Raw genomic sequence first — 21,564 nt, forward strand, 5'->3', positions numbered from 1 at the left:
TTCAGCTACTCAGGAGGCTGAGAGGCAGGTTGAACCCGGGAGGCAGAGGCTGCAGTGAGCTGAGATCACGCCGCTGTACTCCAGCCTGGGGGACAGAGCAAGACGTTGTCTCAAAAGAAAGAAAGAAAAACAGTCACAAGCACATTGGTTAAATGGACTTTCCAAACAATGGGTGCTAAAATAAAGTTGATAGAGTTATAGTGAAGGATTACAGAGAGCCCCTGAAGTATTTAATTCATATTTTGTGGGATTTGGGGTACACCTGAACTTCCCTGTCACTCTTCCCACTCCCACCGTTCAGAAGTCAAAACTCATGCTTTTGGAGGACAGAGTGAATTTCTCCCAAATTACTGTCTTCTGCCTCCTAAATCAGGACCACATTTTTCAAGTGTGCTTATGTGGGGAACGAGGCCTGGTCTGTGTTCCACTGTATTACTGATGAAGCTAAAAATTAAGGGATTAATGGCATCGCTAGATGCGCTCTGTAAGAGCTGGCAGCTCTAAAAGCTCTTTTGACAGCTATAACTTATGATTTATAAATGAGGTTAATGGATTCCTGTTAGAATGGAAAACGCACTTGTGTAAGATCACTTATTCAAGCCATAATCAGTACCTACTGCAAGTTCTTTCTCCTGAGGCTTGTATTTTTTGCTGGAGGATTTTTGTTTTTAGTAGATATTGCAGGACATAGGTTTTTCTTTTCTTTTTAAAATTTGCAACAAATCCCAAATCACCAGAATTGCTGAAAACATGCTGTGAGAGATGAACGTCAAGTTCACAGTCACTACCCTTCTCCAACAGAACCAACACCAGCCAGCCCTTGAGCGCAGACGGGGAGATTCAAGCTGATATTCTCCACCCCTAATGTTGAGAGAGATGGTTATGCAGCTTCAAGGTCCTCCGCAAATTCACCACACTTGGCTAGACTGTGAATGTATTTTTAATTAGGCACTGATTTTTAGAGCACTGGGTTTGTAGTAGTGAATATTCTGACCAGCCTGCATGTTTCAGAAGCAGAAGTATGAGAAAATAGATTTGGTAGCAAACACCAACTAGCCAAACAAAAAAGCAAAAAGCCAAAAACCCATCTTGTGGTTGATGTGGTTTCCATAGGGCTTTGCCTCTCGTACATTGTCACTTCTTAAGAAACACTCTCCCTTTTTTTCTCAGTAGAGTAAGGTCTTGATAAGAAGGTTGCAAGATGTGCAATATAACTGTTTTATTGAATAACTTTGTACAACCAGGAAAATAAGAAAGAAAAGAAACTAGAGCTGTTATTTGTCTTTCTTAGAATGTCTTAATCAATACATTCTAGGCTGGCCTGTAAGAGAAAGGAAGCACAGGGATTTTGAATAGAGACACTGTCACCAGGTTAACTTTGTAAAGGGAGGGTGGTGGGCTTTCCCAGATGTACTTTCCCTTGTGAGGTTTTAGCTTGGCTCTTAGCTTATTCAAAGCAAAGGCTGAGAGATGTTTAACTTGCAACTCCTTCAGTTGTGGAACTTGGATTGTAATTCTTTCCTCCTTGGGTAACATGATGACTAGCATGGTTATGGCTGGCGTTTTGCTTTTGTTGTGTTTTGATATACTTTTGTGTTTAGAAGGTAATGCATCCGATGGGAAGAGGCATCTGAACAAGATGGTTTGGAAGCTTCCTTTTGAGACTGGAGAAGTGTGTGGACTAACACAGATGTGTTCTTAGAATAGTCATCATTTCTTTATGGGAAACATTATTCTGGCACTTATTAATGCTTATAGGACTAGTATTGTTGAATTCCTTCTCCACTGAATTCAGGTAACTTGATCAGGGCCATTCTGGAGGATAGGAAAACTGGGCAGTGTCTGGAAAGGCCAACATCTTCGCTGCACACCCTACAGGGAGGGTGGGTGGAAGTTCCCACAGTGGCATCAGTTGGACACCATGACGAGCTCAGTCCCAGGTGACTGAGCCAGACAAAATGTAGAAGCACTCACCGTCATCTCATTCTCCTAGCACATCCCTCACCCAACTACAGTCTTTCTCCACTTAGACATCCATGCCACTGGGTATTCCCCAAAAAATCTGAAGCCAAGCAGATTGACCCCTGGCAATGAGGCCCTGAAGTTCAGTTACGACTCCTCGAAGACCTCTTACCTCTCACAGGCCAGCTTCCTCTCCCGTCCTCCTCACTGATGGTTCTCAGCCTTCACCAGATTCTTTTCTTTTTTTTTTGAGATGGAGTTTCACTCTTGTTGCCCAGGCTGGAGTGCAGTGGCATGATCCTGGCTCACTGCAACCTCTGCCTCCCAGCTTCAAGCGATTCTCCTGTCTCAGCCTCCCGAGTAGCTGGGATTACAAGCATGCGCCACCACGCCAGGCTAATTTTGTATTTTTAGTAGAGACGGGGTTTCTCCATGTTGGTCAGGCTGGTCTTGAACTCCTGACCTCAGATGATCTGCCCGCCTCGGCCTACCAAAATGCTGGGATTACATGCGTGAGCCACCTTGCCCAGCCTGGATTCTTGTTTTTACTTCTTACCCTCTCCCCTACGAAATCCCCTTCTCTTCCTTAGAAGTTAGTCCTTCTAGGGTCTCCCTGTACCCTTACCTGCATAGAAACTCCCACTCTCTGCACATAAACGGAGCTGCTTTCTGATTTGCTTTCCTTTTGAGAGCTGGTCTCCAGTTGCTGCAGATCACCTCATCCAGTGTTCCCTTCACCACCTGTCAGGTTCCCTTGGTCAGTATCATGCCTCTGAGACAGCAGCTGCCCATTGGAATCACCTGGGGGAGCCTTAGAAACTACTAATATGTGGGTCCTTTCCCAGAGATTCTGACTTAACTGGGTTAGGATATAACCACAACAACAGCCCCACAAAAGTATTACCCCTCGTTCTATAGGCTCAGAGGGTGAGAAATTTGCCCACATGTCTCACAGCTAATGAGTGGCTCAGCTGAGATTTCCTTTCATGGGTGAGCTTGCAAATCGTGCTCTTTCTGTTGACTGTCCTGGGCTATGCCGGATCCAGAGAAGCATGGCAGGATCATTACCAGCTAAGAAGGGGTCTTGCTGTTGCCTGCCCCTTAGGAATCAGTTGCCCTAGGCGAAGTCCCTGTTTTCATCTGAGCAGACTGATAAACACTGGCTGTGCTCAAGCAGCAGCAGGGCTGGATTCGCGTCACTTACTTTGGTATGCAGGAGGCTGCTTGTATGCTGTGGCGCACGGAGCTAACTAAGCACACACGTCAGAGAAAGCCATTTCAATTTATCATTTTAATTTTGCTATTAAGCATCCACAGACCCTAAATGGATTATCCACAATGGCATCTGCAAGTCCATTATCAGAGCTAAATGTTTAATGACTTTATTAAGTAACCGATGGATGCCACAGTGTATAGGAAACTTTCTTGAGTTTTTTTCACATATAAGGAGGCATTTCTCGAAGTCACTTGGGATGGCTTAACATAGCTCATCCCTGCCAGCTGACTTGTGGCCTCTTTCCCTTCCTTCCATGTGCAGTGCCTTCTATCTTGAGTGCTGCAGCCAGCAGAGGTTCTGGCAGTGGAGCCCTCTGCTTAGCCGGCTTCAGAAAGGAGCCTGTGAGGCAGAGACATTTCCATTGAAAAGCAGTTTAGAATTCAGCCTCCATCTGCTAATTCCCATAGATGCTCGTTAGCAAACACAGGACAGTTGTTTGTGGATTCGAAATTTGCTACTTTTTCATTCCGTATCTTACATTTTGGTGATTGTGCTACAAATACTTGGAGCTGAACATAATAGGATAATAACTATTGATTCTTGGCTAAATCACATTATCTTAGGCCATCTTTGCAAATCAAGTGCATTCTACTGAAAAGGAGACAAGCAATTTTGCTTGTCTTCTCTTTCAGTCGAATGGAGCATGGACTTAGAATTGAAGTTGCAATGGGGTGGGCAATACATTCTAACTGGGTTTTTAGTTAAAAATCAGCAATCGGTTTAAGCAGTCTGGTTCAAAGGCAGTATAGCTACAAATTTGCAGACAGTGTGTAGTACAGTTGTCCTTCAGTATCTTAGAAGAATTGGTTCCAAGACCCTCCCACCCCTGTTGGTACCAAAATACAAGGATGCTCGAGTCCCACAGTTTGCCCTCTGGATCCAGGGGTTCCCAGCCTCAGATTCAACCAACCAAGGATTGAAAAGATAGTATTTGCAGGATGAGGAACTGCAGACATGGAAGGCTGACTGTATTTCATTTCAACAGGGGTCTCAACTATCCTCCTCATTGAATGGTAATATGTTACCTGTTTTGGCAAAGTTTGGAGTAAACTTCTGTCTCCACCTCCCTGTATTGCAGCTGTCAGCATGGTGAAGAGCCTGCAAGGCGTGCTAATGTGTGCTGCCTAGGGCTGCCTAACACAAACCAAACAAACATCCCTTCTCAGGATGGGAGAAGAGCTTTTTATGAGACCTTCTGGTGTCTTCCTCTTGCCCGTCTCCGCCTTTGCCCCCATAAGCAGGTGACAGTTGTGCAGTGATTAGGCACTACATGTTTCTCATATCTGCCTGCCTTCAAGGTGGAGTTCCTGATACTCCTGTCTTAGGGACACACCTTTGATTAGAAGAAGTAGTATTAGCCTCTAAAATTTTTTGGACTTTAAAATCAAGACTTGACTTGGGATAATGCTGGTTTCCTCCTGTCGAAATTGTTTATCTCTTGGACTCAGAAACTATGTAGCCTTTCTGTGGCACACAGTGGATTTCAAAACATTTGGTATTATCAGATTTCTAAGCAAGGATGTGATGTAATTATTTTACTACCAAATGAGGATTCTTTTGAGAGAAGCAGCCACTTAACGTGAGAGTAATTGCTTGAATATGAAGTGGTGTGTAGGAATTAAGTGAGAACTGAGATCTTGACTTGCACATGTGCTGTAGATAAAACCTACTATGAATTTGCTGGTGCAGAGCCACAGAAAAAACTAGTCATGAGAATTGCCAGAATTGTCAGAAATGTGTTTTGAGATGATTTATTTTCATTATTCTAATTCTTCACAATAACATTTTGCTTATTTTGCAATTGGAATTTGTGGAGGTCCAAGAAGTCAAGATGGTAATTAATTTGCCCGGAACAGCTGGTAGGTGCGTCAGCTCAGAGCAGTGGGTGGTGGGGAACTTGTCTTAGACATTCACGATGCAGGTCATGACACTGGAATATAAAGCTCTAGCTCTAGGGGTCTGTATTCTGTGCTCTGTAACTTGACGTGATCTGAGACCCAAAGTTAAATAACTAATCAAGAGAAGTCAGGTGCTTTTTTGTTAAACACAGAACTCCAGTATTCCTCTGAAGCTTAAGAAGAGAGTAAGTAACATGGTATTGGGCTTGTTCCCTGTCCTTAACACAGGAATCCTTGGAATTGCCGGATTACATATTCTTCTCCCCTGAGTGGACACCCAGTGCAACCATGGCTCATATGCCTAAGATCTGTGTTAGATAGATCATATCATGGATCCAGCATAATTAAGTAGAGATGCATTTTCTTGGTTTAAGCACCTTAGGGGAAAAAAAAGAATAAAATTCTTCAGGTTCAGCCTTGGAGTTCTTCTTCTTCTTCTTTTTTTTTTTTTTTTTTGAGACGAGGTCTTGCTCTATTGCCAGGCTGGAGCACAGGGGGCGCAATCTCGACTCACCGCAACCTCCGCCTCCCAGGTTCAAGCGATTCTCCTGCCTCAGCCTCCCGAGTAGCTGGGACTACAGGCGAGTGCCACCACACCCAGCTAATTTTTGTATTTTTGGTAGAGATGAGGGTTTCACCATGTTGGCCAGGATGGTCTCGAGCTCTTGACCTCATGATCCACCCGCCTCGGCCTCCCAAAGTGCTGGGATTACAGGTGTGAGTCACCATGTTCAGCCTGGAGTTCTTTCCTGGTTCTATGAGGCTGTGAGTAGTGGTTCTTAACCAGGAATGTTATCACCACCACCTCAGGGGAGGTACACATTTCTTGGTATTGGGGGCCGGGGTTGGGGGCACCAGGGATGCCCCATGTCCTGTAATTACTGTCCACAGTGTCCACACAGGAAGATACTGGTTGTGTCAGAGACTTGGTCTAGGATTCACAGGTTTTTCTTCCAGTTGGATTTAATGAGCTTCTCTCTGTCCTAAGACCCAAATGCTGTGGGGTTTGCCAACATTACAAGGTAGGCATTTCACAGAACGGAATTCTGGCAGGCCATCTTCATGCAGTGAATTGCTGTCATTGGTAGGTGGTGCTTTTTATTGCCCCCATCTCCAGCAGAGATCTTATAAATTCCCTTTGCCTGAAATCAGCATGGTTGATCTCCCACCTAACCAGATTTAGAGTGCTTTGTTTTCTTTAACATACTTTCCCAGAGAACTCGGGAGTTTTAATACTTTTAAAAACAACTATAACTTTTTATAAAGTAGGGAATACTTGACTGAAGTGTTGTGTGTTAAAACATACTGCATGCATCTGTGGTGTCTTTAGTTATGGGGAATGTTAGTAGATGTGACTCAGAGAGGGCTCCTTGAGGAACTCATTTTAGAAAATGTGGTGATTTCCTCCTTAGTGGTTCAGAATGCACATTAAGGAGTCTGTAAATTCTAAGTAAATCTGCTTAACTCTGTCTACATCAGAGTTTCCCAAGCTAACCTGGAGCATAGAACACTTCTGAGATAATGTGTGGTATGTTGGTGTTGATACACCCAGTATACTCATGCTCTCAGATACCAGTTTGATAAATGCCGATCTTTGAGAATTTAGAGGCCTAATTTGTAGACAACATTCCTGATAAAATGAGTTCACCTGTAGTGGCCAGTCCTTTGTGGTTTCCATAAGCAATGTGCGAAATACATTATTTTCTAATAAGACATCCAACAATTTGAATATTAATGTTCAATGGAATTAATTTTGCATGCTAAAAGCCAACCGATGATTTTAGTAGAGCTCTCTTAGCAATCATTCTTTCTCATGTCCAAAGATGAGTTTGGGTTATTTTTCCTGAAATTATGGTTAACTAATTTTCATGAATTTTACTGAAAATGATAAGAAACAGAAAAATCTGGGATTTGTAGACAGTGGCGAGAAACTCTCTATCTAGTATTTATACCCCTCACCAAGCAGCACTCACGGGCCCACAGGCTCTTGTGCTGCGCAGAAACCGTTCCAGCCGCCTTCCTTAAATAGCAAGCATTGCCATTTCAAACACAAAATAAAATTAATATTGGCATTCTGGAAATTAGAATTTTTGCACTAGGATTAAATTAAATTAGTTAAGCGAATGTGACAGCATGACAAAGCTGCTCTAAGCCAATCAGGTATGGAAAGTGGATAAATGTTGCTGTTGGGTGAATAGCTCTTACTCGGCAGTTGGTGGGATGATGTAGCGTAGGCTGTAAACCCCATCTTGGAATAAAGACCTGCAGGATAAAGTGCGGTAGGACACGTGGGGTTCAGACAGCTGGGCCCTGTTGTTTTCGTCCTGTGGAGCTGGAGGGAAGGGACCACAGGGACTCTGGGTGATGGTGAGGAGATGTTCACCCCCTTTTCTCAGTCCATCAAATGAACTCAGTCGAGCTTAAAGTGACGTCACCAAGCAGTAAGGGGACTTTTTTGGCTTGTTGGTTTTGTTTTGCTGAATATATGGGTGGAAAGAAATATCATGAAATTTAAAACCAGCAGTGGCTTTATTTAAAGATCAGAGGCTTCATAGCATCTGTAGGTTAAGACCTGGGACCTGCTGCCACCCTCAAGAGGATCTGCTGCCTCTTCCCTGAGGAAAACTGGCAGCAGGAAGAGAGCTCTGGAGGTCAATTTCTCAGAGATAAGGGCTTCTTATTTTTAGAGATCACTACAATCACGCCCACTCCGGGATACATCCTCTTCTCAATTTCATGTGGTTGGAGAGAGCTTTTGACTCTATGCTTTGATAATAGCTCTGAAACCTGATAAGCAGTTCATTTTCTCTCTTTTAAAAACCTTGCTAGTTAAAGGCCTCCTCATATTTTTCTTTTGCAGATTGCCTTAAATCTTTTTTTAAATTCATGGAATATAAATGTATATTCCTGATTGCCTTAGCAGTGCTTACTGTATATCTTGAGGTAATTAAAAATCACATCGGCCAGGTGCGGTGGCTCATGCCTGAAATCCCAACACCTTAGGAGGCTGAGCTGGGCGGATCACCTGAGGTCAGGAGCTTGAGATCAGCCTGGCCAATGTGGCGAAACCGCACCTTTACTAAAAATACAAAAATTAGCCGGATGTGGTGGCACATGCCTGTAGTCCCAGCTACTCAGGAGGCTGAGACAGGAGAATCGCTTGACCCCGGGAGGCGGAGGTTGCAGTGAGCCGAGATCACGCCACTGCACTCACTCTAGCCTGCACTCTAGCCTGCAACTGAGATGCAGCATCTTCAGGCTGAACTTCTTGGAAAGCATGACTGTTGGGGAAGGAATGGAGAGACTAAAGAATTCGATCCAGTTCCCTCACAAAAATTAGGGCTATTGTTCATCTAAACTTCTCATAAATCTGGATCACAATGGAATAACCCATTTCTGCATTTAGCCTCCGTCTTATTTTCAGCCTACTTCTGGAAATTTAAATATACATTGGAAAATACATTGTATGCCTAGGTTGAAATAAAAGGGTTTTTTTTTTTTGCCAGTCTGGATTGCTGTTTGAAGTATTTAATTTTAGAGTGAATATACCAATTGGAGCTATAGCTATTGACTTGTATGAAATAAATAATCAGTCTTAATGATAGCTCTTTGAGTTACATTGATGGGTGGGCTCACTGATACACACCACACAGCTCTGAGTGTGTGTTTGTGTGTGTGTGTGTGTGTATGTGTGTGTGTGTTGTGGGGGCAGGATCACTTGCCGTCGCAACCTGAGGATCTGAACCAACCAGGAACCTCAGGGAAAAAAAAGGCTGCTATGGGCCAGGTGCGGTGGATCACGAGGTCAGGAGTTTGAGACCAGCCTGACCAACATGATGAAACCATCTCTACTAAAAATACAAAAATTAGCCGGGTGTGGTGGTGCACACCTGTAATCCCAGCTACTCAGGAGGCTTAGGCAGGAGAATCGCTTGAACCCAGGAAATGGAGGTTGCAGTGAGCCAAGATTGTGCCACTGTACTCCAGCCTGGGGGACAGAGTGTGACTTCGTCTCAAAAAAAAAAGGCTACTGTGTCTTCTTTTCTCTTCCTGTGAGCAAGTCTGTGATTTCAAGGCTATGGCCATGTTACCTGTAGCCGTACCTGAGTCTTGAGGTGCAGCCCCATGTGAACGTGTGTCCTGGGATGTAGTGAGATGTGTCGCCTCTAGCGAGCTGTGTCTAATTTTGTTGGATTCCCTTGTCATTTCACATCTCGGACTCAAACCAAATGCTGCCTCCTTTGAAACCCTCCTTAACAGAAACACGAGGACCATTTATAAAAGGTGACCATAGTGTGAGATAAGGGCTGGAAAATACTGGGATAGCACATGGACCTTGATTTGCTCAAATGGACCAAGTCTCATAAAATGGCTGCTGAGTGCTTTTCTATTTAGAAAGAGAATTTCCCCCAAATATGATTTCATTTGAATCTCACGCAATCCAAAACCAGAGATAGTATTAGTCTCAGTTTGTAACTGGGAAGATGAGCTCAGAGGTAAAGTTCCACAGCTGAGAGGAGCTTGGACTCTAACCAAGACCTTGTATGTGCTGTTCTGTCTTCTGTTTCCCCCATGCCTTCTATAGTTTAAAAAAGAAAAGAAAAGAAAAATCACAGACGGCCCTCCTCCATTTAGACCTTTATATAAACCACCTTTACCGCCTTTGTCCTGCCTAGTCCTAGAAAATCAGAAGGATTAGACGCTTTTGCCATTTGCCAGGTGTTATTGTTCAGGGCAGAGCAGGGAGAACACAGGTAATAACTCCCAGAGCTTTCATTTTAGAGAGGAACGCAGGCATGGAACAAGTAATTCCCAAGACCACAATTATTGAGAACAAATAGTATAACAAAGACAGCTAAAATTTATGTTAATAGTTCACTTATTAAGAACTTAATATGTTCCTGGTGATGTTTCAAATATTCTTTGAGGTATATAAAAATGAATTCTTGGCCGGGCGAGGTGGCTCACGCCTGTAATCCCAACACTTTGGGAAGCCAACGCGGGTGGATCACTTAAGGTCAGGAGTTCGAGACCAACCTGACCAACATGGTGAAACCCTGTCTCTACTAAAAATACAAAAAATTAGCCAGGCGTGGTGGCATTTGACTGTGATCCCAACTACTTGGGAGGCTGAGGCAGGAGAATCACTTGAACCCAGGAGGCGGAGGTTGCAGTGAGCCAAGATGGCACCACTGCGCTCCAGCCTGGGTAACAGAGTGAGACTCCATCTCAAAAAAAAAAACAAGAAAGAAGAATGAAATTTTGTTTTTCTTTTTAAAAGCCAGTCAAGTTTAGCAGTGTGGGGTTGTATACCAACTTTAGTAACACTGATGTTAATTTCTGATAACCCACTACCATCAGACCAGCCTAAAAATGAATTCTTAACTCCATTTTACAGAGAATGGGGAAGATATGAGGGAGGCAAGAAACGTGCTCAAGGTCGTGAAAGTAACTTCCTTAAGGCGGAAGCAAATGTATATGAAACACACTTGTGAAATGGGTACATAATGCATAGGATACATGTGTTCTCTGTCAGGAGCCTGCAGTGGCCTGCTGTAGAACTATGATACGCTTGGCTCTGTCCCGGTCAATGTTTTTGATGAATGGCTTAGCTGAGGACATTAATATGTTATTTACATTTGGAGATGATATAAACAGAGGAGTTAAAGCTCCAGCAGTGTGGCCTGTTGGCCTAGATGATCTTAAAAGATTTATGAACCCTGGCAAGAGAGGTTATTAACATGCTTGAAGCCTAAGAAGCTATGAGTTTTAGGGTTCAATGTGTTTTCACTTTTACAATGATAAAGCGAGTAAAAACGAAACTGTGTCTATTCTCCCAATTTCCCTCTAAAAGGATAAAACCAAACAACAACAATGCCATAGAGGTAGCCATTACTAAAGATTTGGTACATATTGTTCCAGACTTTAAAAAAAATGCTTACACAAACATTGACTCCTTTTCTCTCTCCCTTTTCCTCTTCCTCTCCCTCTTTGTCAGTGGGTTATTTTTGTTTGGTTTGGTTTTAAACACATAAAAGAATCATTCTCGGCAACTTGCTTCTTTTCCCCCTTAAGCCAGGGACATCTTCACACATGAGTGTGTCTAAATCTACCTCATAGCTTTTGATGTTGTCTATTGCATGAACGTCTCATAATTTAACTACTCCCCTCTACTGATAGACATTTAAGGGTTTTTTGTTTTTGTTTTTGTTTTGTTTTTTTTGCTATTATAAAGTATTTGTTACTTATTTAGTTTTCCTTTGTAGAGACTGGGTTTCACTTTGTTGCCCAGGCTGGTCTCGAACTCCTGGCTTAAAGCCATCCTCCTGCCTCAGCCTCCCAAAGTGCTGGAATTATAGGCATGAGGCACCACGCCCAACCCTATTATAAGTTATTATGTGTTGCACCTCATAAATATGTAATGCCATATCTATTAGAATGGTGTGGTGTAGCTAATGGGTTTGCATATTTAAAATTCTATCCCTATTTCCAAATTGCCTTTCAGGGATATTGTTTACTGATTTGTACTCTGGTTTTTATTTTTTTTTGTTTGACATTTTTAAAGATTGATTTTCAAAACACTTTCTATTAGAATGAAGGATAAAACACAATGAAGAGGTTCTTTACAAGTTTTGTCATGGGATTTAAAATTCCTTCCAGATAATCTTTAATTCTGATGATTTGATCATTTGTGGGTGTGTCCTGGTTATATCGGCTTCTGGTTCCTTCCCACGAAGGCCACTTACAGGTTTGCTTCTTGGTCATACTGCCCTGGGTGGGACGAATTGCCCCTTTGGAGCCTCGTCTACCGTGTGAACTGCAGGAGTCCAATGAGGATGTAGATCCGGGAGTATCACTTCTGCAGTGAAAAGGGTTGCTTTAGTTGGCTTTACCTCCTCTGCCCCTGGCATCCTGACAGCTGTCAAGGGCTCATCATTTTACACTAGCACGTGGTGGACTCCTGTGGAGAAGGAAGTGGATGGAGAAGTCTCCTAGTTTTTTGGTGGTGCCTTGGCTACCACTTGGACATTCTTGGTTGTTGTTCTTACAGAAATGAGAGGAAAACACTGTTGCTGGAAACATTTGAGGTTTTTAGGGTCTTTTTTTTTTTTAACAGCTTGTTTAGTTGTAATGTGGTAATACTTCATGGGAATAAACTCTGGCTGACCCACTCAAAGGATATAAGCTTGAAAACATTTAGGGTTTTGATTTGTTCAAAGGAGGTATTTGTGCTTTTTGAAGCACAAATCCAGTGGGAAAATAGGTTTTCTGGTGCTTACCATGTTTAAGTGTAAGGAGCGTGTCTTTCAAGTCTAGTTCTCATCTCAAAAGAAATAACTATTTATAAAACTAAGTTCAGGGTGGATGGATAAAGCTATGCGAGGAAGCTTCGGAGTGGAAAAAGTGAAATATACATTTCCTCCTTCTTTCTTGTTTGGTAACAGTTAAGTCCCAATGTTACTTTCCTCCCTGAAATGGGTGGCCCTCGAATCCCATCTGGCTCCACTGAATCCCATCTGGCTCCACCGCCTCCTATCCCATGTGCCACTATGTTGTGTCTGCATCTTTCAGGGTCTCTCTGGGCAGAGCTGTGTGTAAATCCTGTCTTCTGTGGCCATTTGAGTTGCAGGCAAAAGAGAGACTGATTGAAGTTAAGCAAGGTGCATGTTTATTAATAAAGAAATGTACCCACAACGTATGAAACCCTCAGGTCATAAAATAACACGTGTTCCCCATTATTTTTTAAGTGAATGCTTGTGCCTATATATATACACACGTAGAAAACACAGAAAAGACTTAAATGAATGTAGGTTTGATTTCCTCTATTTGAGGTGACTTTAACTTATTGATAACTCTCAGAGGTCCCTGAATTTTTAACAACGGTATGAATTATTTAGATGGTTTGGGGATGGAAGAAAAAACAAAAACACTTTTGATTTGGAGTGAAATAAAGGGAATTATCCATCTTTAACAACACGTGGGATTTGCAAAAGTGTGGACATGTCTGAATGTGACAATCTGACTAGGAATGAAGTCCCATTTTGCGTGGATGTTGGTGCCTCATAGGCTCTGAAAGCTCACCTGAGACATCACTCTTGAGGTCAAAGCTTGGGTACCCTGGCGGGACGCAAGCTATTCACATAGTAAAATAGACTCAAAACTCAGGTTCAGTAACGTCACTGTCATAAATTGTTTTCTACTGAAGTTAATAATGTATCTAGTGCCTTTCTCAAGTAGGGACAGTTACCCTGTGGTTACTGAAAATTACTATCTCATAATGTATTCATTATCGTACTTAGGATATAAGGATGTGTAGCATTTGACCTCAGTTTTTAAGGGTCCTTCTTTTTATCATCTAATGTACCTTGCTATGTGTGTGTAACATCTCTTTTTTTTTTCTTTTTTTTTTTAAGAGACGGAGTCTCCCTCTGTTGCCCAGGCTGGAGTGCGTGATCTCAGCTCGCTGCAACCTCCGCCTCCCAGGTTCAAGCGATTCTCCTGCCTCAGCCTCCCTAGTAGCTGGGATTACAGGTGCACACCACCACACTTGGCTAATTTTTTGTATTTTTAGTAGAGACGGGGTTTCACCATGTTAGCCAGGATGGTCTCGATCTCCCGCCCTCATGATCTGCCTGCCTCAGCCTCCCAAAGTGCTGGGATTACAGGCGTGAGCCACTGCACCTGGTGTAACATCTCTTTTTTAAATTATGTTTTTATCTGGAGACGAGGGTCTCTCTGTGTTGTCCAGGCTGGCCTCAAACTTTTGGGCTCAAGCAACCCTCCTGCCTCAGTCTCCTAAGTGCTGGGACTACAGCGCACATCACAGTGCCCGGCTCAGTAACATTTCTAAAAGAATAAACGGAAATTTGTGCCTGTGTGCTATAGTCTTCATGTTTAAAGAGATTCAGTTTGGCTCCAACTAAAGATATCTTGGATTCGACAATTCACAGAGGATTATAAGAATTTTTTCAATAATTTTAGGTACTTTGTAGAACCCTAAACTCTATAGAACTTCAGAGTTCTGGTTCCTAAATAAGAGGCACAATTGACCAAAGTTTATTGCATTGAAATTGAGGTATTAAGATGGCTTTTTTATGTTCCCTGTTTAGTTTGCCATATCATGAAACTGTAAATGTCAACAGTTTCTAGGTTTAAGATTCACTGGGTTACCATGGAGCCCACAATAATATGTGATTCCTGCTTTCCTCCCCTAACTTTTCTTCCTGTTACTAATCAAATCTAAGTCCTCTGTACATACTCAATGATATTTAGTTAAAATACTCTGACATTTGGCTGGGCGCAGTGACTCATGCCTGTAATCCCAGCACTTTGGGAGGCTGAGGCAGGCAGATCAGCTGAGATCAGGAGTTGGAGACCAGCCTGGCCAACATGAAATCCCGTCTCTACTAAAAATACAAAAATTAGCTGGGCGCAGTGGCAGGCACCTGTAATCCCAGCTACTCGGGAGCCTGAGGCAGAAGAATCGCTTGAACCCAAAAGGCAGATGTTACAATGAGCCAAGATCATGCCATTGGACTACCTGGGGGACAAGAGCGAAAATCCATCTCAAAAAAAAAAAAAAAGAAAAAGAAAAAGAAATACTCTGACATTTTTGCTGATGGGCTTTGTGGAGACACACTACCCTCTTCTCCATTCCCTACCCCCTGCTTTTGTCTTTAGGTTTCATTTAAAATTCCCATCTTTCATATTTTGGTAAGAGAAGACTTTAAGTGGAAATGTAATCTGAGTATTCTGTTTAATAAATGGACTCAGCATGGGCATTTTGAAGCCAACAATCCCATCTGTAGTGTAAGTATTAAACTACGGTGGTATTATTTCAGGAGGAAGCTCATGCAGTTGAAGGACAGCCTTGCTGGGAGCCGAGAACAGCCAGGTGAAATCAATTTAGCACAACTTAAGGCTTCTGGATTGTGTGTCTTGGACCCACTGTCCCTTCAGCGTTCAGGGTCTAAGTCAGTGGTGAGGCCAGAGTCATTCATTGGCCTGGAAGCAGGATGAAATGATGTCAGATGGAGTGCAGAGTTGACATTGCTTTGTAGCATGTAGGTCTGTACCAGACCTTTTCCGGACCAGTTCCAGACCTGGAATACCCTTTAAGTCATTTTATAATTGTGTGTAGTAAGAGGACCTTCAAAACATGGCACCTGTCTTTATGTTGAGAGCCTTAAACAGAAAAACCCTGGAAATAGTTGGTGGCAGGAGCTGGCTTCGGGCCACGATGCCCCCATTCCTGAGCTGTGTGACCTGGGGCAAGACAACCCCACCCCACCAGAATTGCTTTGAGTCCCGGTGTCATTATTATAAAATGGAAATAATAGCAGCTGCCTACATTGGTTTTAAGATAAAAGAGATATCTGTGTATATTGTTGTATATTACATTGTTGAAACATTTAGGTTCCTAATGGTTATTGTTTTATTAGCTTAAAATTCTTTTACTTATATTCTCAGGATTAAAAATATGACCAAGAGCAAGCCGGGCACAGTGGCTCATGCCTGTAATCCTAGCACTTTGGGAGGCAGAGGTGGGTGGATCACTTGAGGTCAGCAGTGAGACCAGCCTGGCCAACGTGGCGAAACCACGTCTCTACTAAAAATACAAAAATTAGCCAGGCATGGTGGCGCATGCCTGTAATCCCAGCTATGTGGGAGGCTGAGGCAGGAGGATCACTTGAACCTGGGAGGTGGAGGTTGCAGTGAACCGAGATCACGCCCCACTGCACGTCAGCCTGGGTGACAGAGTGAGACTCCATCTCAAAAAAAAAAAAAGTATTATATGACCAAGGGCATGCCTACATGCCTGCTGATTTTGTGGGTTTTTTCATTTTTGTTTTCTTTTTTTGTTTTTCTCACTCCGTCACCCAGGCTGGAGTGCTGTGGCTCGATCTCTGCTCACTGCAACCTCCACCTCCTACATCCACCTCCAGGTTCAAGTGATTCTCCTGCTTCAGCCTCCCAAGTAGCTGGGACTACAGGCATGCACCACCATGCCTGGCTAATTTTTTTGTATTATCAGTAGAGATGGGGTTTCACTATGTTGGCCAGGCTGGTCTTGAACTCCTCATCTCGTGATCTGCCCACCTCGGCCTCCCGAGGAGGGAGGGATTACAAACATGAGCCACCGCGCCCAGCCATGCCTGCTGATTTTGAAACTGATGCCATCAATTGCACAGGGCATCCTATGGGGAGGATTGCAAATGACCATTGTAGTATTTTTAAGGGAAAAACAATGACCCAAATGCACGTGTTATATGTGTCTTCTTTGCTTGCTGGGCTCTGGGAGCACTGGCCTTCGCACCAAGGGGCTTCCCTTCTCTGCACCCCATTTATCCTTTTCTCACACAGCCCTTGCCTGTGGAAATGAAGTCTCAGCTTTACCGTTGCTTCCTCAGAGAAGTCCTGGACACCCCCAGCCTCAGTTAGGGCTGTTTTTGTTTTTTTTTTTAAACCTACTTGATTCATTCTCGAGGGCTCTGTTTATTGTTATTTGTTCTATGTATGCCTCCTTCGTGACAGTTTCCACAGCTGCAGTTTAGTAATTATTTGTTTAAAAATCTGCCTTCTGACTTGTTCAGTCAATTATGCTTAACCTGCATCTAATCGCAAGGAAACATTATTTATTATTTTAAAGTAAAAAGGGGATTAAGTCTGCCTTCCATAGTAATTTGTAAGCTCAAAGCTCTGGGAAACACATCTGATTTATTCATGGTTATATTTGAAATAGGTCTGGAAAGGTGAGTGTATGTATCTGGTGTTCCAATGAATGAATTAATGAGTGGATGAATGGCTGGTGGGCACACTTACCCAGATACAAGGCCCTATCTGCTTGTAAGGTAGCTGGATCTTTCAGACAAATGTACGACTTAACTCTTCATTATTTTTGAACTTCCTTTTTTCTGTATTTCTTCTTTCACTGGTTTATATTCTGGAAGTTAATGCCTTGTTTCTGACTTGGTCATGAGGACCGAAATTAAGTTTCTATGGCTTTGTCTTTCCCATAGCTCCTACAGAAGAATGGTCAGCTGTCCACCATCAATGGCGTAGCTGAGCAAGATGAGCTCAGCCTCCAGGAGGGTGACCTGAATGGCCAGAAAGGAGCCCTGAATGGTCAAGGAGCCCTAAACAGCCAGGAGGAAGAAGAAGTCATTGTCACAGAGGGTAAGCCGCCCCTCCAGGAACTGGAAGGCACACAGCACTTGCAACAAACTTTGGACTCAGCAGAAAATACTCTGTCATACTGCCTGGTGGTGGATTGATGTTAATAGCAAAAACAATCAATTGGTTACAAAAGGAAGTATTTATCTGACCATTTGGATACCCCCTATACTTAGACCTTGAAGTTGTGTTTCCTTTTTCTTATCTGGAACTTGATGCTGTTTAAATTATTGTTGCTTTGTCCCAACTACTTGTCTGGAGTTGAATGTGAATTCTTGTTGGAAACAGAAGTTATGGTTGCTTTGGAAGAGTCATTATCTCTCTCTCTAGAGAGGAGCCTGCTATACTTGTACAACTTTTTCTGAGAGGTGCATTGCAAGGCACGTACCCCTCTTTGCTTAAACTATGATGTGCTACGTGTTTTATAGCTCTTGAGCCTAGAGATCTTCGAGGAATGGTTATTGAAGAGTGACCGTTTGGACACAGTATTGGGATTTGATTTTTACCCATATAGGGGGTGGGGAACCATACCTTGAGGTCAGAATTGAGAGCATATGGACCAGTAAGTCTCTTGTGAAAAGCGAAAGGCTGCATGCTGAAGAAGGACCTTGAGTTCATTGTTCCATTTAATCATAAATAAAGGGATAACCAATAACCGCTAGCAAAGATATGTAAAATGAAGATTCGGCATACAGTAAATTGATTCATGTAATATGAATAAGAGAGGCAAATGAAGGGAAAAGTCCTTTCACAGGAGATTCAACATCGCCTCACTTAGATGAGATTCTTCAAACATGTGGAACCTGTTTTTCTTCTTGTTTGATGCCCCCACAGAGCTGCTTCAAGCAGGGAGCTGCTTTTGAAGTTGGTGGGAATACTTATCTGTATATAGCACCACAGGCACAATATAAAGTTAGAAATACACACAGTCTCACAGGCGGAGTATTTGCATGACCTAGTGTGAGAGTTTCAAATAATTTTCACCCAAATGATTGGAATGGACCCAACTCAAATTCCCAAGTCGAAAGCTTTGTCTTTCCTATGTTAACTTTTGAATCAAGTCAAGCACCAGCAACATGTGAGCTTACTATGGCCAAGTCTGTAAGGTTAAGACAAGGCAACTTGGTGACTACCAAATGAGTTGTGCAAGGGATGAGAGCTGTAGGGTTCAGGTGGAGCAGTCACTTGAGGTGAGAGGGGAGATTAGGGGGAGGCTGGATTTAGATGCGTCTAAACAAGGAATGCCAGCAAAAGTGAGGAGAATAATAACAGCCAACACTTAATGTGCTTTTATTATAGGGCCCAGAGAGGTGCCTTTTGTGCGTTATCACCTTTAATAGTTACAGCAACCCTATGAAGTAGGTGATATTGTTCCCAAGATGCAAATCCAGATCAGCAGATTCCAAAACCACTTAACCACTGTGCTCTCATTGTGCCGGGCAGGTTCGGAGGCTGGTGTGTTGGAACAGCCTAGCCCCAGCAAAGAGTTTTTATTGAAGGGTGTAGAATGAAAGCCCAGAAGGCAAAAGGGGCCAGATAACAGGGCCCTGAAAGCAGAGTGGAGTTTAGAAAGTATTTAGTGGACAACGTGTGATCACTGAACTATGCCACCAAAGGGGTGCCGGAGGCTTCTTGTCTGACTTAGGTCATCTGTAGGATGGATAAGAGGAGGGAGGGATGGGGCAGGGACACACTTTTTTTCATAGAATCCCAAATAGCCTGGAAATTCTTTTTTAATCTGTGGCATGTTTACTGGAGGTCTTAAGGTTATCTTCACTTAGTCCAGATGTGATTTCTTTTACATTGCAGCCACGTGGGTAAACACTGATTTTCACAGTGAGTGATTCAGTCCCTCCCTTGTGACTATTCCATTGTCTCCCTGAGGTGACCCAGGCTTCTGACCATGGCCGCGGAGGTCTGAGCAAATATCAAATCCACCATGCCGGAAGGGTGGTGATTTTTATTTTTTATTTTTTGAGATGGCGTCTCACTCTGTCGCCCAGGCTGGAGTGCAGTGGCTTGAGCTCGGCTTACTGCAACGTCTGCCTCCCCCCGCACACCCCCCATCCCTGGCTCCAGTGATTCTCCTGCCTCAGCCTCCTAAGTAGCTGGGACGTGCCACCACACCTGGCTAATTTTTGTGTTTTTAGTAGAAATGGGGTTTCACCATGTTGGCCAGGCTGGTTTTGAACTTCTGACCTCAAGTGATACGCCTGCCTCAGTCCCCTAAAGTGGTGGGATTACAGGCGTGAGCCACCACGCCCAGCTGTGGAAGAGTGGTAATTAATATACATTTTTTGTTGTTGTTGTTGTTTGTTTATTTTGAAACAGGGTCTTGCTCTATCACCCAGGCTAGAGTGCAGTGGCATGATTTCAGCTCACTGCAACCTCTGCCTTCCAGGTTCAGCGATTCTCCTGCCTCAGACTCCTGAGTAGCTGGGATTACAGGTGCCTGCCATCATGCCCGGCTAACTTTTGTATTTTTAGTAGAGACAAGGTTTCACCATGTTGGCCAGTATGGGCTTGAACTCCTGACCTCAAGTGGTCCGCCCGCCTCAGCCTCCCAGAGTGCTGGGATTACAGACGTGAGCCACCGTGACCAGCCAATTATATACCTTGTCCTTCCCAAGATCTTGAAAAGGCCTTGACCTCTAGGTCAAAAAGAAAAAAGAGCTAGATGTGCCTCCACACCATAGCCCAGGGCTACAGAGGCTACCCACTAGAGGTGTTTCTGGAGGCCTTACTTTTGGGGTGAGCTTTTGCTGTTTCAGGTCCAACTGCTATTCTCTTGGTTTATTAGGTTCTCTGTGGCAACTTGGCATACTCATTTTGTTTTTTTCTTTCTCTATTTTTTCTGCCTGGCAGATGATAATTAATAGCCTGACAATGTAAATACAGACAGAATCTTCGTGTTAACTTATTAAACAGCATTTTTCCATGCTTTTGACATCAGTGACAGCTCATGATTAGGTTTTTGTTTAGTTTTGTTTTGAGACGGAGTCTCGCTCTGTCACCCAAGCTGGAGTGCAGTGGCGTGATCTTGGCTCACTGCAGTTTCCGCCTCCTGGGTTCAAGCAATTCTCCTGCCTTAGCCTCCCAAGTAGCTGGGATTACAGGCATGCACCACCACGCCTGACTAATTTTTGTATTTTTAGTAGAGATGGGGTTTCACCATGCTGGCCAGGCTGGTCTCGAACTCCTGACCTAAGGTGATCCGCCTGCCTCGGCCTCCCAAAGTGCTGGGATTACAGGCTTGAGCCACCGTGACTGGCTCGCTCATGATTAGGTTTTATGGTTGCTTCCAGAAATCAGAATTCTATACAACAACAGTTTGCTGTAGGATAGGCAAAGGCATAATTTGGCATGTGACACTGACCTGTAGGATTTGGGACACCTTTGTTTCTACCACTGTCCACTTAAATAAGAAGAGAACTGACCCATTTTGGTCCCTGGGAGGACTGGCCCACAGTGGAATTTGGTCCTGCTGTAGATAAAATAGCAAGATCAACTGATGGGAGAAAATAATGAACAAGGGCCATTCCTGCTGGAGGGTTTTTACTTTACAGTGGCAGACAAAGCCAGTGGTGAAATTATTTTTCCCGTTTTGACTCACTTGCTCTTTCTAAAACTGGAAATACTGGTAGGTCAGAACCAACCCTCCTCCTGTAATGAAAACAGAATTCTGCTTCTTTGTAAACTTTCTTAAATGTTAGAAAGAAGGAACCGCGTACTAAATATTGTCTAAACTCTACAGCAGAGTCTGATATATGTAGATTTGGGGAGGGGGCTTGATTATGTCATTTGGTGGCCTTCTATAAGAGCATACACAATGAGGCATGGACACAAACATTTATTTATAATGAAAATAAACACAACTAATTACCTTAGCCTTGGCGAGCAGTCCCTTTCTTCTGAGCTTTGAGATTTTTAGTTTATACAAACAGCTTATATAGAAATGCAACTGGGCTTCCTCTCCCTAACTAAAAAGTGCTGTCATGCTGTGCTATTCCCAGCATTCACAGAGACTGCACAAGTGCCATTAGTTTTGGGCAAATCTGCTTCTACTGAAAAGATGAAAAAAAAAAAGAAAAAGAAAAGCTCCTTTTCCGCAACTCAAATTATCGATCGTTTTATAGTCTATGGCTTGTATGGTCTTCTCTTTGTTAAAAACCCAAACAAGAGGCTGGGTGCGGTGGCTCACACCTGTAATCCCAGCACTTTGGGGGGCCGAGGCGGGTGGATCACCTCAGGTCA

The 21,564-nt window shown here is 43.3% G+C and overlaps 1 protein-coding gene across 1 annotated transcript in view; it reads left to right on the forward strand.

Moving 5' to 3' along the window:
* The window catches only part of AKAP12 (A-kinase anchoring protein 12), a 116,234-nt gene that overhangs the window by 47,363 nt on the left and 47,307 nt on the right, over positions 1 to 21,564 (forward strand). Inside the window, exon 3 of the mRNA XM_054490728.2 lies at positions 17,157 to 17,313. Coding sequence (XP_054346703.1) covers positions 17,157 to 17,313 — 157 coding nt within the window. The remainder of the gene's footprint in view (positions 1 to 17,156; positions 17,314 to 21,564) is intronic.

This window comes from Pongo pygmaeus, chromosome 5, assembly GCF_028885625.2.
Source record: "Pongo pygmaeus isolate AG05252 chromosome 5, NHGRI_mPonPyg2-v2.0_pri, whole genome shotgun sequence".
Lineage (NCBI taxonomy): Eukaryota > Metazoa > Chordata > Mammalia > Primates > Hominidae > Pongo > Pongo pygmaeus.